The sequence below is a fragment of the Astyanax mexicanus genome, chromosome 3 (genome assembly GCF_023375975.1).
Source record: "Astyanax mexicanus isolate ESR-SI-001 chromosome 3, AstMex3_surface, whole genome shotgun sequence".
Lineage (NCBI taxonomy): Eukaryota > Metazoa > Chordata > Actinopteri > Characiformes > Acestrorhamphidae > Astyanax > Astyanax mexicanus.
In genome coordinates this window covers 53,917,840-53,932,825 of record NC_064410.1, presented here as the reverse complement: position 1 = coordinate 53,932,825, position 14,986 = coordinate 53,917,840, and the positions used below count along the sequence as shown (strand labels likewise).

General features: G+C 36.5%; 1 protein-coding gene across 3 annotated transcripts in view; it reads right to left on the bottom strand.

Moving 5' to 3' along the window:
• The window catches only part of cacna1ha (calcium channel, voltage-dependent, T type, alpha 1H subunit a), an 87,445-nt gene that overhangs the window by 36,654 nt on the left and 35,805 nt on the right, over nt 1-14,986 (bottom strand). For all 3 annotated transcript variants that reach the window (XM_022683350.2, XM_022683349.2, XM_007247849.4), the window contains exons 9-11: nt 4,379-4,530; nt 3,985-4,170; nt 2,441-2,558 (exon numbers count right to left, since the gene is read on the bottom strand). In XM_022683350.2, coding sequence (XP_022539071.2) covers nt 2,441-2,558; nt 3,985-4,170; nt 4,379-4,530 — 456 coding nt within the window. The remainder of the gene's footprint in view (nt 1-2,440; nt 2,559-3,984; nt 4,171-4,378; nt 4,531-14,986) is intronic.

Genomic DNA, 14,986 nt, shown 5'->3' with positions numbered 1-14,986 from the left:
AAATACAAATATTAAACTGGTTTATGGGTTAGAGGGGTTCAAGCCCCCAGCACTCTGGAGCTGTAGAGCTGTGTCACTGACAATACTTTTGCAAATAAATGCAATCAAATCCTCACAGCAATGCTCTCAGCAGCTTAGAGAAAGCCTTCACTGACAGTAGAGACAGTTGTGCCAACAAAAGCATCAGCTTTTTAAACTCTTAAATAAAACCATATAATAAAAAAGATCAATTTCAGAAGAAACAATGCATAAACAGGTGTCCCAATACTTTTGTCTGTACAGTACTTATATTTTAGGCATACATAGGCACAAAACACTAGTTTTTTTCTGAACTATATTTGTATCTTTATGTTCTCACCATAAAAAAAAAAAAGTCCTACAGAATATTAAATTGCTGTAGGATATCATTTCAGTAATTAGAAATTATTAAATATTTTTTATGTCTGTGCCAATATTCTGCACAACTTCTATTCCTCTGTTATAAAACTGCATAGAAATCTGCAAACAGCTCTAAGGAAGGAAGGCAGTGAGATATGTCAAACAAATATTGAGGTTACACCAAATATTGAGTGACTTTTTCTTTCAGTAAAAAAATGACAATAATTTGTTGAAAATCCTGGTAAAACTTTACAATGAGGGTCACAATTAACAGTAATTACACCAGTAACAAAACATTATTAAATGGTTAAATACTGTCTCAACTAATTGCTAGTTAAAAATTGTTAACACATTATTAATCATTACTAAATTTTAATACTTAAAAATGTTGTTGATAATGATAAATTAAAAAAAATATTTAAAACATTTATAATTATTAACAATGTCTTACTTTTTTATACATTTTAATAAATATTTAGTTAATAAATTAAAACATTTGTAATTATTGACTATGTCTTAATTGTTTATACATTTTAATAAATATTTAGTTAATAAATAATAGTTATGACATTTTGTTGTAAGTACTGTTAACTAATGTACCCATATTGTAAAGTGTTACCAAAATCTTTGAAATTCTGTTTTTAGATGTGTTGTGTGGAATCTAGTACAGGAACAAAATGGTGAACAATGTCAACTTTTTTATAAATTAATCCTAGTCCTAGACTATATATATTCCAATGGAGAATCATCATTCACAGTTGTGTATAGTCTAAAACTAGACTTAATCCCTCTCTGAGGAAAGAACCCTACATGTAACCCCAAATGTACTGCATATATAGGCAAGTATCTTCTATAAAAATACTACAGACAGATGAATTCTCCCTGGCTGTCTAGCGTAACTAAAGCACAGAGGTGAAATAAACACTTCATTGAAACGGGTCTTTTTATGCACACCTTGGCACACCTCTTATCTGTATCAGTCCACTTATTACACCTGTTCACTGCTTAACAAAAGCTCTATAAATGTTTCCAATAGCAGTGAAGCCACTGAATTTACACAGTGTGGACAAACACAATGCGGGTTCAGCACCTCAGCAGCAACTGAGAAAATTGTGCTGATGCAACAAACACTACAAGAAAATCCTTTTAGTGCATTAAAATAATCGCTCTGCTTGGAGCCGCTCTGATAATGGAGGGCAGAGCCGGCTCTTTTAAAATGACTGTTGCTACAGAAGAAATGCCTTTTTGTTACCCCTGGAAGATGTAGAAATAAACACATTATGATCCTTGGATGTAGTTTTTTTCTCAGGCTTAAAACCTCATCCAATTCCAATGCTAATGCTAAATGCTATTTATTAAAAGCCTGGACCTCAGGGATAATGTACATCTGAAACCATTCCAGCCAAAGCAACCAGTATCTGAGACACTGAGAGTGTTTGCATATGTTTCATAATCCAATTGCAGAACTGCAGACCATCGTAGTTTATCATTAATCTGATCAACATTTTTACTATAACATGAGCAATCAGATAATGGGAAAACTCACAGTTTACACGATTCAGGCAATAATCTGATTTTTGCTTTGCAACCAGCCAATACTACAGTCTAAATTCACACATGCATTGACCTGAATTACTCTGGATACATTCAGATTTCTGATATTCCAATCAGAAAACATAATATGAGATGGGTCCTTCATCAGACAGTTTCTGTTCTGCAGGATGAAGGATTAAAACCAGAAAATGAAAGAGAAAGTTATAATATTTTCAATTAATATATAATAGAAGTTGATATAACTGTCCTTTGTTAACTCTAAACGATTTCAACTTCCTAAACAAGTACTGCCTCTGATGGCATTTCTTTAGTATCTCCTCTCAATTAGAGGAAAACCTCAGCATGTTGTTGAAAATTGTCCTCAGATATTTGTGCACAGAGAAATCCAGCTCTCTTTATCAGATTACTTAATCTGATTTTTAGACCTTACTCCAATCTAAACTATCAGTGTATACAGTTTACAAGTCTACTTAAATGATCGAATAAACACAGTAAACTTGGCTCCAACCTGAAACACAGTGACGATGGCCCACAGCAGAGAGTCGAAGTTCTTCCTGTCTGGAATCGTATCTCCATTCTCCGTCTTCAGGCAGAATTTGCACCCAAACAAGTGCATTCCAAGAATACTGTGGGGAAAGTAGAGGATAAGCTTTAGCTATATTCTGTTTTTTTTTTTTAATAATCAGATATGACTTAATCCTGTGAAATTATTTTATTTGTCAAGTCCTTTGTTTTGATTTTATAACAATATGTATATTTGTAGATAAAAGAAATAGCATGAGGAGCTCGAGCTAGTAGGTTGGCTGAGCAGCTTAGCTCTTGATCAGCAAATGGTATGTTATTGTTTGAGAGTGATGGTTTATCTGGTCTATAAACCTGATTAACCTTACCTATCTAGGCAACCAGTAGGACTAAGTAAGATCATGGTGGTTGACCAGCAAAACCAAAGCTGATTGATAACCACAACGAAAATTGCCAAGCTCGTCAACCAGCTTGATTATGTTGTTCAGGATGACCAACATGACCAAACTGGTCACCCAGCATGACCAAGCTGGTTGAACAGCATGACCAACATGACCAAACTGATCAAACACCATGACCAACATAACCAAACTGATCAAACACCATGACCAACAGGACCAAGCTGGATGACCAGGATGACCAACATAACCAAGCTGGTTGATCAGGATGACCAACATAACCAAGCTGGTTGACCAGCATGACCCACATAACCAAGCTGGTTGACCTGCATAACCAACAAAACCAAGCTGGTTGGCCAGGATGACCAACATGACCAAACTGATCAAACACCATGACCAACATAACCAAACTGATCAAACACCATGACCAACAGGACCAAGCTGGTTGACCAGGATGACCAACATAACCAAGCTGGTTGATCAGAATGACCAACATAACCAAGCTGGTTGACCAGCATGACCCACATAACCAAGCTGGTTGACCTGCATAACCAACAAAACCAAGCTGGTTGGCCAGGATGACCAACATGACCAAGCTGGTCAACAAGAGTGACCAACAAGGCCAAACTGGTCAACCAACATGACCAAGCTGATCAACCAACATGACCAAACTGATCAACCAGTATGACCAACATGACCAAACTGATCAGCCAGCATGGATATGCTCGTCACTCTGGTCAACTAAATTCGTCATGTTGTTCATGTTGATCAACCAGCTTGGTAATGGTTATCAACCAGCATGACCAAGCATGACCAAAATCAAATGTAACATACACTACACTGTTTAAGCATCTAACCTACAAGCATAGTGTATATTTTCACTTTGTTTGACCACCCTGACCTTCAAAAAACAGCGTAGACCATCCAAAACCAGCAAACAGCAAAAACAATGCCTGAGTAAGATTTTTCAGCAGGGTATTTAAAACAGAACTGTCTTCCTGACCAGTTCCTGACAATGCTCTGGGGTCTGAGTGAAGTGGCAGTAGAGGACTTTAGCTCCTCTGACTGATGATTAACCAAACTGCATAAATTGAGTGAGGTGTGTGAGTGGACTGCTGGGTGTTCTTGGCACCTGAAAGTAAAAATGAAGAGCATGAGCAGCATGCAGAATGTGGCCACGTTGTCCATCGACTTCATCAGGACCACCAGTTGTCTGCGCAGGGCTGGAAGGAAGCGCACCAGCTTGAGCACTCGGAGGAGACGAAAGGTCCTGAGCACGGAGAGACCCCCGTCGGCCTGGCCAATGATCTCCCACACACTGGAAAGAGAGGCCGAGTGAGATCAGCAGACGCATACACAACCAATTACACAAATGCATGATGGTGGTGGACTGGGCTGACATCCAGTCCATCCAGATTGACTTCCAGTGTGGAGCTTATTATAGAATTAGAAAGAGTCATACTCTTACTGATGAGCATTAGTGCACGACTGCACACTAAAATACTATAATTACTGAAATCACTTACCTTATCACTACTATGATCCCATCAAATATATTATAAGGGTTCTTGATGTAGCCATAGATTCCAAAGGCCACCAGCTTAAAGATCATCTCAAGGACAAACATGCTGGTGAAGACGATATTGCTGATCTCCAGAATGTCTGTCAGTTCTTTAGGCTGTGGGAGAAAACACAAAACCACACCTCATTACACCAGTGCACAGTGGTAATGGTCTGCTGGATGTCCCATGTCCCACAGAGTGACTACGGGCACCAACTCTTATAATGACATTATAATTATAATATAATTAGAATTAGAATAATATCAGACATGCATCATTATTTGTAGTTTAAAGCAGCATTAGGTTGGAATTGTATGTTTTGGTCATGGACTCCCCTAAAACTTAGAAAGTGCAATTCTCTACAGCCACAGCAAATCACGCTTTAGCTGATATATATATATATATATATATATATATATATATATATATATATATATATATATATATATATATATATATATACAGTACAGGCGTACAAACGTTTGGACACACCTTCTCATTCAAAGCGTTTTCTTTATTTTCATGAATATTTACATTGTAGATTCTCACTGAAGGCATCAAAACAATGAATGAACACATGTGGAGTTTTATGTACTTAACAAAAAATGACCTGGCCTCCACAGTCACCTGACCTGAACCCAATCCAGATGGTTTGGGGTGAGCTGGAGCACAGAGTGAAGAAGGCAAAGGAGCCAAAAAGTGCTAAACACCTCTGGGAACTCCTTCCTTCAAGACTGTTGGTAAACCATTTTAGGTGACCACCTCTTGAAGCTCATTGAGAGAATGATGCCAAGTGTGTGCAAAGCAGTAATCAGAGCAAAGGGTGGCTATTTGGAAGAAACTAGAATATAAAACATGTTTTTAGTCATTTCACCTTTTTTTTTAAGTGCATAACTCTGCATGTGTTCATTTATAGTTTTGATGCCTTCAGTGAGAATCTACAATGTAAATAGTCATGAAAATAAAGAAAATGCATTGCAAAAGAGAAGGTGTGTCTATATATAGACTATAGACTTTTGGCCTGTACTGTATATTTTACAAGCTAAGAGGTACAGAACCAACAATTTAAATGAAAGAAGCATATGGACAGTAGAGTAATGTTATTATTTATTTATTTATTTAATGACTCAGGTTACGCAGCATTACACAGTTCTTTTGTTGTCCTGTCTGCTTCACCAAAGTTAAAAAGTGCATCGATTTTCATAACAACACATTGTTTTTAACTGTAAATTCGAATTAATGGATAAAATCAATTGATCTCCCAGCTTTAGGTCCTACACAAGTAAAAAAAATAATTTAATCATAGTTTCATCATCAACTACACAGCCTGAACAGGTAAAGACAAAAAATTCCCATACCATAGAAAAATTAACATTGTAATATGGAATATTACAATAATACATGAAGACCTAACTAAATATTAAACAATTACCTGAATAAATCAATTCAAAATACCTCTTGACTTGTCTTTTAAAATGATCTTAGAATTCATTTTAGATATAAAAGTTGGCATCCTGTTTCATGCAGAACTGCTTTACATTCAACTGTACGTTGGAAAGATTAATATTAGTCAATAAATTGTGTACAATAAATGTAGCGCCCCTGCACTACAGACCTCGTATTATAAATGTAGGGTTTAAAAGTTTTACTGAAAAAAAAAACAAAGTGTACTCATGGGGTTAGAACATGCAGAACAGGTCACGATTTTTCCCATGATAAAGTGTCTCAAATTCCTATGTTGGTTTCTATGTTTTTATCACATCACTTGAACTGAGTGTTCAACTAATGCCTAATATCTCAAAGCAAAGTCAAAAAGACTAGGACAAAAAGGACAAAAACATTATCATATGCCTTTAGGACCAGGCTTCTACTGAACAGAGTGTGCTTATAATTTTTGATGCAGACATTTACCTCCAGTGTTGTTGGAATAACACAATGATGTGGATGCTGATACGTCAAATCCTAATGGCTTGACATCATTTACTGCTTTTATTGAGAGCCGAGCAATACTGCAGAACAGAATCAATCAGAGAGTACTCCTAAAATCTATCCATCACAAGACGTTTCTGGACTGGATAATTTGCCCCCGCATTAGCTGATGCAGACTGTACACTACCAACACTCTGTGAGGAGCTTAAGAAATCACTGCATTCAAGGTCTCCAGCACAAATCAATAAACAAATTCTACAGGAGCCATAAAGCCAAAAGCTTCTACCGCTTCTGGCCTGATCATTTAGAGTGCAGTCAACCTAAAAGTTCACCTGCACACCGTTCACATTACAGCAATCAAATATTCCAGGCAATTACGTGATGACCTTCTCATAGAGACTTCCAGCTGCATGCTTAGGGGGCTTAAAGATTTAACCGTCTAATAGAAATGTACTTCATCTGATATACACAGCAATGGAGGAAAATCAAAATCTTGAAAATCAAGAAAACAAGGCAAGCCTAGCTTTACTGGACTGCCACTACTGGTTGCATAAAACTGGTCATAAAATTTTAACAATAGGGATGCTCTTAATTTGGTGAAAAGGTGCTGTGACCCTTTGACCTTGTGACTAATGCCATAATTACAATGCTTGGTAAGAATAACACTGTGATAAACTTATGATCGCCTACTTCTGTAGCTTCATTTGAAATTAAAAACGTCATGAACACGCCCACACGGCGAGCCAGAGATACGGCACGGCGACACGTGGTAAAGAAAAGTGCTAGTGGACAACAAGTGTGTCATAAGTGTGCATTAGTGATACTAACACATCAGTAGTGATGCTAACACAGCAGTAGTGATGCTAACACAGCAGTAGTAATGCTAACAGTGATGCTAACACTTCAGTAGTGATGCTAACACAGCACTAGTGATGCTAACACAGCAATAGTGATGCTAACACAGCAGTAGTGATGCTAACACATCAGTATTGATGCTAACGAAGCGGTAGTGATGCTAACACAGCAGTGGCTATGCTAACACTGAAGTAGTGATGCTAACGAAGCAGTAGTGATGCTAACACAGCAGTCTAATACTATACTGCCTTACTGTCAACTGAAGCTCTAAGAATAATTACAGACAGTACTTATCATATAGCTAAATTCCTAAAACAGCTTTAAAATTCATCATGTGTTGTTATAAAACTAAGCCAAAGCTATTTAAAGACTGTTTAGCACTATGGGACAATGAATCATACATTTATTCCTTAGTAATTAAAAACATCAAATATAAACAAACATATTTATAGTCTTCATAGTCGGTCAAAAAAAGTTAACTCTGCCTCAGATGATTCATATGCATAAGACAATTTATGTAACTCTTTCTAAACTTAAAAAGAAAATATTGATGGTCTAACTGTTCCTAATAAAACAGCAGTATTTTTGGCAGTAAGGATTCCTCAGGGCACAGGCCTTCAAAGCCCCAATGATATATGCTCATATTTATTCAGTTGAATTACACTGACATGCAATGTGAAGATCTACTATTATGTCCCATGACATTCGTCACTTCCCATGAAAGCTAAAGAATGCTGAACTGACCAGCGTACTATTTCCTCTGATATTTAATACAGCATTTCCTGCTTATATTGACCCAAAACACACTGTTACACCATCTCTACATCATCTCTATTTTCATGTATAGTCATAACTCTTAACTCCAAGCCAGACAGAACTCTAAATGCTCAATTTGTTAATTCAATCCAGTTCAGTAAATTCAATTCAATTTACTTTCAGTTCAGTTCCAGGCAACAGCCTCATTTGACCATCATGACTGCTAACCCTATTTTAGGTACAAGAGATACTCTATATGGGCCAAAATATTGAGACCTGATTATTTAATGTTTCTTCCAAAGGAAGAGTATAAAAAATAATATATTCTGCTTTTCAGCATTTGCACATAAATTAGCTGAATTCAGCTGCATTTATTACAAGTGGTGTCCACATACATGTGAACTTATATTGTACAAAAGCTGATTCATGTTAATAATATAATAATACATGGTACTAAAAAAAATTAAATACATTAACATGTTTAGTGTTTACAAAATAACAACACAATTTTGTCACAAAATTTAATAAATGGCTTTTAATTTAATATAAAAAAGAAATAATTCTGAGTACTGTTTAAATACTTAGCAAGGCCATGCAGCATTTTGACTCTCACCCATCACTTATGTTGTTAAAAAGACCTTTACTATATTCAATTTTGGTTTAGAGTGAAACTTGAAAAGAGTGTTAAAGTTTGAAGACCTAAAGATGTGTTTTAAACCACTTAAAAACAAAGTCTTTTTAGTTTTCACATTCAACAAAAATGAAAAATGGATCCAATGAACATGGCTGCTGTTTTAACATCTTTATAAGGACATAGTGATATGTGGTTTAAATTAAAGCCATTGTGAAACCACAGAAGCCTACAGTAGATCACATTTGTGCTGCACAATACAGTATATTGTTTGAGCACAGACATTGTAACGTGCACAAGTACCTGCAATAGTTACACCGTAGGATATGCAATAAAAGGCCCTATGATTTTTGCAATTAGGAGAATATGGAAAAAATGACAAAATTCTGTTCATTAAAATGGATTTCAGATTAAAATTTAAACAAATTCCAAATCTGAATTAGAATAAAAAAAGATTTTAAAAAATTGATTAAAAAATACATATGGCATATTAAAACATACAAATCATACCTCAAATATCTTACTAATAAGGGAACTCTTATAACATTTTAATATTTATGCCAGAATAACAAAACATATCAATATCAATGTCAAGTTTTTCAAATATAATGCAGCCCTAGGTCACACTATCAATTTTGTTTTTAAATGTTTTAGTTGAGTTTTTTCTTTTCCCTTTTATTTATTTTAAATATTTTAAATATTTACTTATTTATATTCATCTAATTTTATGTTTTACCTTTTAGCCCTTTTATTTTTATAATTTTACTGATTTCATCCTTTTATTTGTTTTATTTCTGGTTTGACTTTGACCTCTTACCTTATTAGTGTTAATTATTTCTTAATTAAATCTAGTATTGTTTGCTTGTTTTTAAAATTTTAACTTATTTTTCAGTCTCTTAATGTATTTACCAAGTGGAAATGAAGGTTAAAAATAAATAAATAAATTAATTAATTAAAAGTACACAGAAAAAAAGTTGACAGTCTTTTAGTAAACTTACAAATGCAAAGGCTAAGTTATCTCCACTAACATAACTATCCTAGTCCTGTATAGCTCTTGTATCTTACAGCTAAAAAAGAAGAGTAAACTGGTACCAAGCATTATAGGAGCTGCTACAACAGCAAGAGAACCCCCTGAAAAAACCCTGATAACTATATTAAAGTCCCAAAGTACCAAAAGTACTGCCACCTTAAGACCATCTTAATCACTGTACTGAAAGTGCTCACATGATAATCCCTCTGACATCTTATAATGATCCTAATGTGATCCTAGGAGCTTCTGGGAGACTGGGTTCAGGAACCGGAAAAATACAACTTCTCAAAACTCTAAGAGAAAATATAAGGAGACTTTTCTAGAACGTCTTACTCAAACGTCTACAGTTATTACTCTAAATGCATCAGAAACGAGCTCTCGATTTAAGTACAAAAGCAAGAAGAAGAGAGGCTGAAAACCACCAAACACATTTCTGAGCAAACCAAATAAAGTGCCTTAATAAGCAACTAAAAATTGTTTAAAATTGACTTCTCTTGGTATAAATGCAGGTATCTTTTTTTGCTTTGCTTTGCTTTGTGTGATTTTTCACTCCAGATGTCTCTCGAAGGTCAGATAAAGTTGTTTTTGTCTGGATCAGGTAAGCACAGGCTCATTAATCAGGGCCTTGTGAATTATCATTCACTGCAGACACCATTCTTAAATGTCAAGATTTTTGGAGATTTCTGTAAAGCGCACTAACTCCAAAATAGCCGAGCTCTACGAATCATTTACAACAAAAGCAGAAAGTATTATTTTAGTATTATTTCAGGTATACTGCCTGGTGAAGATCTGTGTTTCAAGAGGCTGCACAAGTTCATACTGTAAATAAAATCACAGTATCAATCACAGTATGATACATAAGAAAAAAAGTGCTGGGTGACATTTACAGTTTACAGTAAAATATGAAATCAAACTCCAGCCTTAACTGTAAAAACACTATAATAATATATATTTTTAACATAATAGAACAATAGTAGTGTTATTCCTGTAGGATTTTTTTTCCCAGCAATATCATAGGAAGCTGAGAGGGACAACTCATAAAACAACAAGTTTATTTACACAGCCAACTGATGCACAAATATGTATATTACTTAATTATTCTTTAAAGTTATTTAAAAATTATTTGGATTTTGCTACTTTGCTTTCATTTTTGTGTTTTTGTGGATTTTCTGTGGATTTTGCTGGTAAAGGAGAAAAGCACAGCGAATCGGTTCTGATGCATCAGCTCACAGATGCCTTGTGCTGATCGATATCACCCTTTGGAGTGATGAGGGGATAGAGCCACATCCACCCAATCAGAGAAAGCAAGGCCAATTGTGCTCTCTCAGGGCTCTGGCAGCTGATGGCAAGCTGCATGACCAGGACTTGAACCAGCAATCCCCGATCACAGCAGCAGCGCTTAGCTTGCTGGACCACTCAGAGCAAAACGTTATGTTTAATGTTATATTTCTTCTTTTTATATTTCTTCTTTCACTCCATTAAAAAGCTCACATTAGCGAAGTGTGCTAAGTATTTATGCCTAGAGTATGCTAGTTACCTAGTCAGTGAGCTAGTGAGTTAGTAAGACCCACAAGTTTCCTAATTAGAAAAATGTTGCCAGAAAAATTACTAACCCCCCCCAAATAATACTTAAAGGTTTGATAGTCTCCAAAGGTTGTGCCACTAATTACTGGCCATGCATAATGTGCAAACTATTGCTTCAGGAGCACTGATTTAAAAGTGTAAAATATTAAGGAGATGTTTAATCTTTTATTTTATGCCTTTTGGAAATCAGGTCATCTTTAACTATATTTTAGCTGTGCATAGTAACAAACATTCCCACACCACTGCTACTTAATCAAGTGGGTCTTTTATCTGATTAACAGATAATCTTCATACAATAATATAATACGCATATTAAACAGGAACATTTGTCGAGTTCTAGCCTTTAACTGGTCTGCTCCCTTTTTCAGAACAGCATTGTCACATTACATTTCTCTTTCACACACTGACTGACTGAGGCTGTGGAATAGTAACAGCACAGTCATGTATTCTCCATAATACAGTCTTATGTTCAGAGATCCTGCTTTTCTAAAGGCTGTTTTATCCTCTATCCAGCCTCTGTATTGTTGTCCTCCTTTCAATACCGAAGCTCCTTATGTCTGCCTCCTCCGTCTTTGACAAATGCTAAACTTTACCCATTATACCGCTCGCGCACACACACAGATCGAACCCCATTCTAAAGCTCCTCTAATTGGCCTGCACTGGCTGAGCTGTGAAGTCCCACTGCTGCTGCATCAGGAACATTTGCTGTACAGGAGGGGGTGAGCTATTGAAAAACAATGGTGAAGAAAATGTCCCAGAGCTCCCAGTGTAGAGCAGTGGAGTGGAGGATAGAGAGAGAGAGAGAGAGAGAGAGAGAGGAGGATATGGAGGACAACTGAAGAGACGAGAGTCGTGAAGAGGACGGTGGAGGGGGGTGGGATGAGGCGACCGACCCTTCTGTGGGAGTAGTCTATTGGGAATCAGCCACAGCTCTCTCCCTCTCACATTCTCCCTCTTTCTTACTCTCTCCTTCTCTCTCTCTCTCATTCTCCCTCTCTCTGTTACTCTTTTCCTTTCTCTCTCTCTCTCTCTCTCTCATTCTCCCTCTCTCACTGTCTCGCTCCCTCTCTCGTTCTCTCTCTCTCTCTCTCATTCTCCCTCTCTCACTGTCTCTCTCCCTCTCTCCCTCTCTCTCTCTCTCTCTCTTCCTCTTTCTCCCATCCTTATGCTCAGTCTTTCTCTCTTTCCTTCTCATTCTCGCTCTCTGTCTGTCTATCTCTCTGTCTCTCTACCTCTCTCTCTCATTCTCGATCTCTGTCTCTCTCTCCTCGTCTCGCCCACATTCTCTCTTTCACCGTCTCCCTCTCTCATTTTACCTTTCTGTCTCTCACTCTCTTCTTCCTCCATTCTCCCTCTCTGTCTCTCTTTCTCTCTCTCTCTCTCTCTTGCCCTCTCATTATCTCTTTGTCTCTCTCACTCTCTTTTTCTTTCTTTTTCTCAGGTGTCTTTTTATCACTTTTTTCTCTCTGCTTATCTATAGCTATATTTCTCTCTTCCTCAAATTTTCTATCTATCTCTCTTTCTGTCCATTTTTTTCCACTCTCCTACTGTCCTATCTCTCTCTCTTTCTATTTTTCTCTCTCACTCTATTTTTCTTTCTCTAACCATCTTTCCCTCATTTCCTCTCAATCTCTCTCTCTTTGTCTATTCATTTCTCATTCTTGTTTGTTCTCATACTCTCTACATGTCTCTTTCTCTTTCTGTCACTCTCTACCTTTCTCTCTCTTCCTGTCACTCTAATTTTCTCACTCTCTTTTTTTTCTCTCCCTCCTCTCACTCTGTTTTCCTCTTTTTCTTTCTCTCTTGCTCACTTACTCTTGCTCGCTCGCTCCACCACACTCCACAGAGTCTCTGGGCCCCTCGCTGTACATCCACCGCATCTCACCCACTTTCTTTATGCCTCAGTGAGTGGAGCCGGGCACAGCGCACCACAAATCACCACAGGAGCAGGAGGGGGGCCGACAAATAACAAGCCATTCGCCGCTATAAAGCTCTGCAGCAGTGCTGCACTGTTAATGGGGCTCACCATTATCTACAGAGAGGTACAAAACATAGACAATGATGTAAACCTGCTGCTGTCTGCCACAACATCAGCGTACATTACACAGCAGCAGTGCCATATCTTATCATATCATACACAATAATATTGCTATAATTTCTGTAGAAAACACTACTACTATTCAGAGCAGGATGTAGTGACACAGTGACTGGGAAAATGGTCTATTGTCAATAGTGATACTTTGTGTAAAGGTCCTTCCACATTGGAAAAAAAGAGTCTGAAACTAACGGACTGCGATGCTGTGTAATTTATTAATTGGAGCCTGTTTAATTTTCTGTAATGCTGAAACAAATGAACCTAAGAAAAGCTTATTCTCTGATCAGCACTTTGAATATATTACTGCAGAGTTTAAATAAATATATTCCAGGAATTATGTATCTCACACACTCCTGTATCTATTCTGTCTGGGTGCATCCTTGTTTGTTTATGTTCTGTGAAGGAGGAAATTAGCAGATAAAAGGAGCATAAATCAGATGGATAAACTGAAAGAATGGACATTTGTGATGGGTATGGAGTGTCTTGCCCAGTTACAGAGCATATACATGTAGTAGAAGGTGTGAAGGTTCCACCATGTTAAAACTCATATCATTTTTTACGTGCTTAAGTGCTGGTATTGGCACTGATATGGGCACTTACACACAGTACGAGTTAGGGCTACATAATTTATCACAATGTGAAGAAGTGCAAAAGTCACAAGACCTGTAATGCAGGGCTCTGTGACCTTTGCAATGTGGAAAACAAGGAACAGAATCACAAAGTGAATTTCAAATATAAAAACACAAATACAACCAAAATAAAGGAATCTGGATTGAAATAAAAATAAAACTGATTTTATAGGGCCCTGACAAGGTCACAAAAGCAAATGAAACATATCATGCAGCAAAATTAGCATTATATTCATTTTTTGTGACATCCACCAAAGGTAAATAATATTTGATTTCTGCAATTTTTGATACACAGGGTGCATTATTAATATTATAAGATGTTAAACCACTAACAGCTGGGCAAATCTGGTAAAAATCCTTTTTAATATCACAATATACAGCTCTGGAAAAAATGAAGAGACCACTTCAATTTCTGAATCAGTTTCTGTGATTTTGCTATTTATAGGTATATGTTTGAGTAAAATGTACATTGTTCTTTTATTCTATAAACTACGAACAACATTTCTCCCAAATTCCAAATAAAAATATTGTCATTTAGAGCATTTATTTGCAGAAAATGAGAGACCTAAAGACCTAAATAATGCAAAAAACAAGTTCATATTCATAAAGTTTTAAGAGTTTAGAAATCAACATTACCCTGTTTTTTAATCACAGTTTTCATGCATCTTGGCATGTTCTCCTCCACCAGTCTTATACACTGCTTTTTGATAACTTTATGCCACTTCACTCAATCATTCTAGCAGTTCAGTTTGGTTTAATGGCTTGTGATCATCCATCCCCCACTTGATTATATTCTAGAGGTTTTCAATTTGGTAATATGTAAAGAAACTTATAATTTTTAAGTGATTTCTTATTTTTTTCAGAGCTGTATATCGCTGAATAACGATACTAAAGTATCACAATGTTTTTTTTTGTCTTGTTTTTTTTTTTATTATGCAGCCAAAGTATTGGTATTGGCAATAGACCTTTTACACAGCCACTTTGTCCCTTTGTTTCAGTGGGATCAGTGCAACACCACTGATAATATCACACCCCCCTTACGCAGCAGTGTCTGTAACAGCAG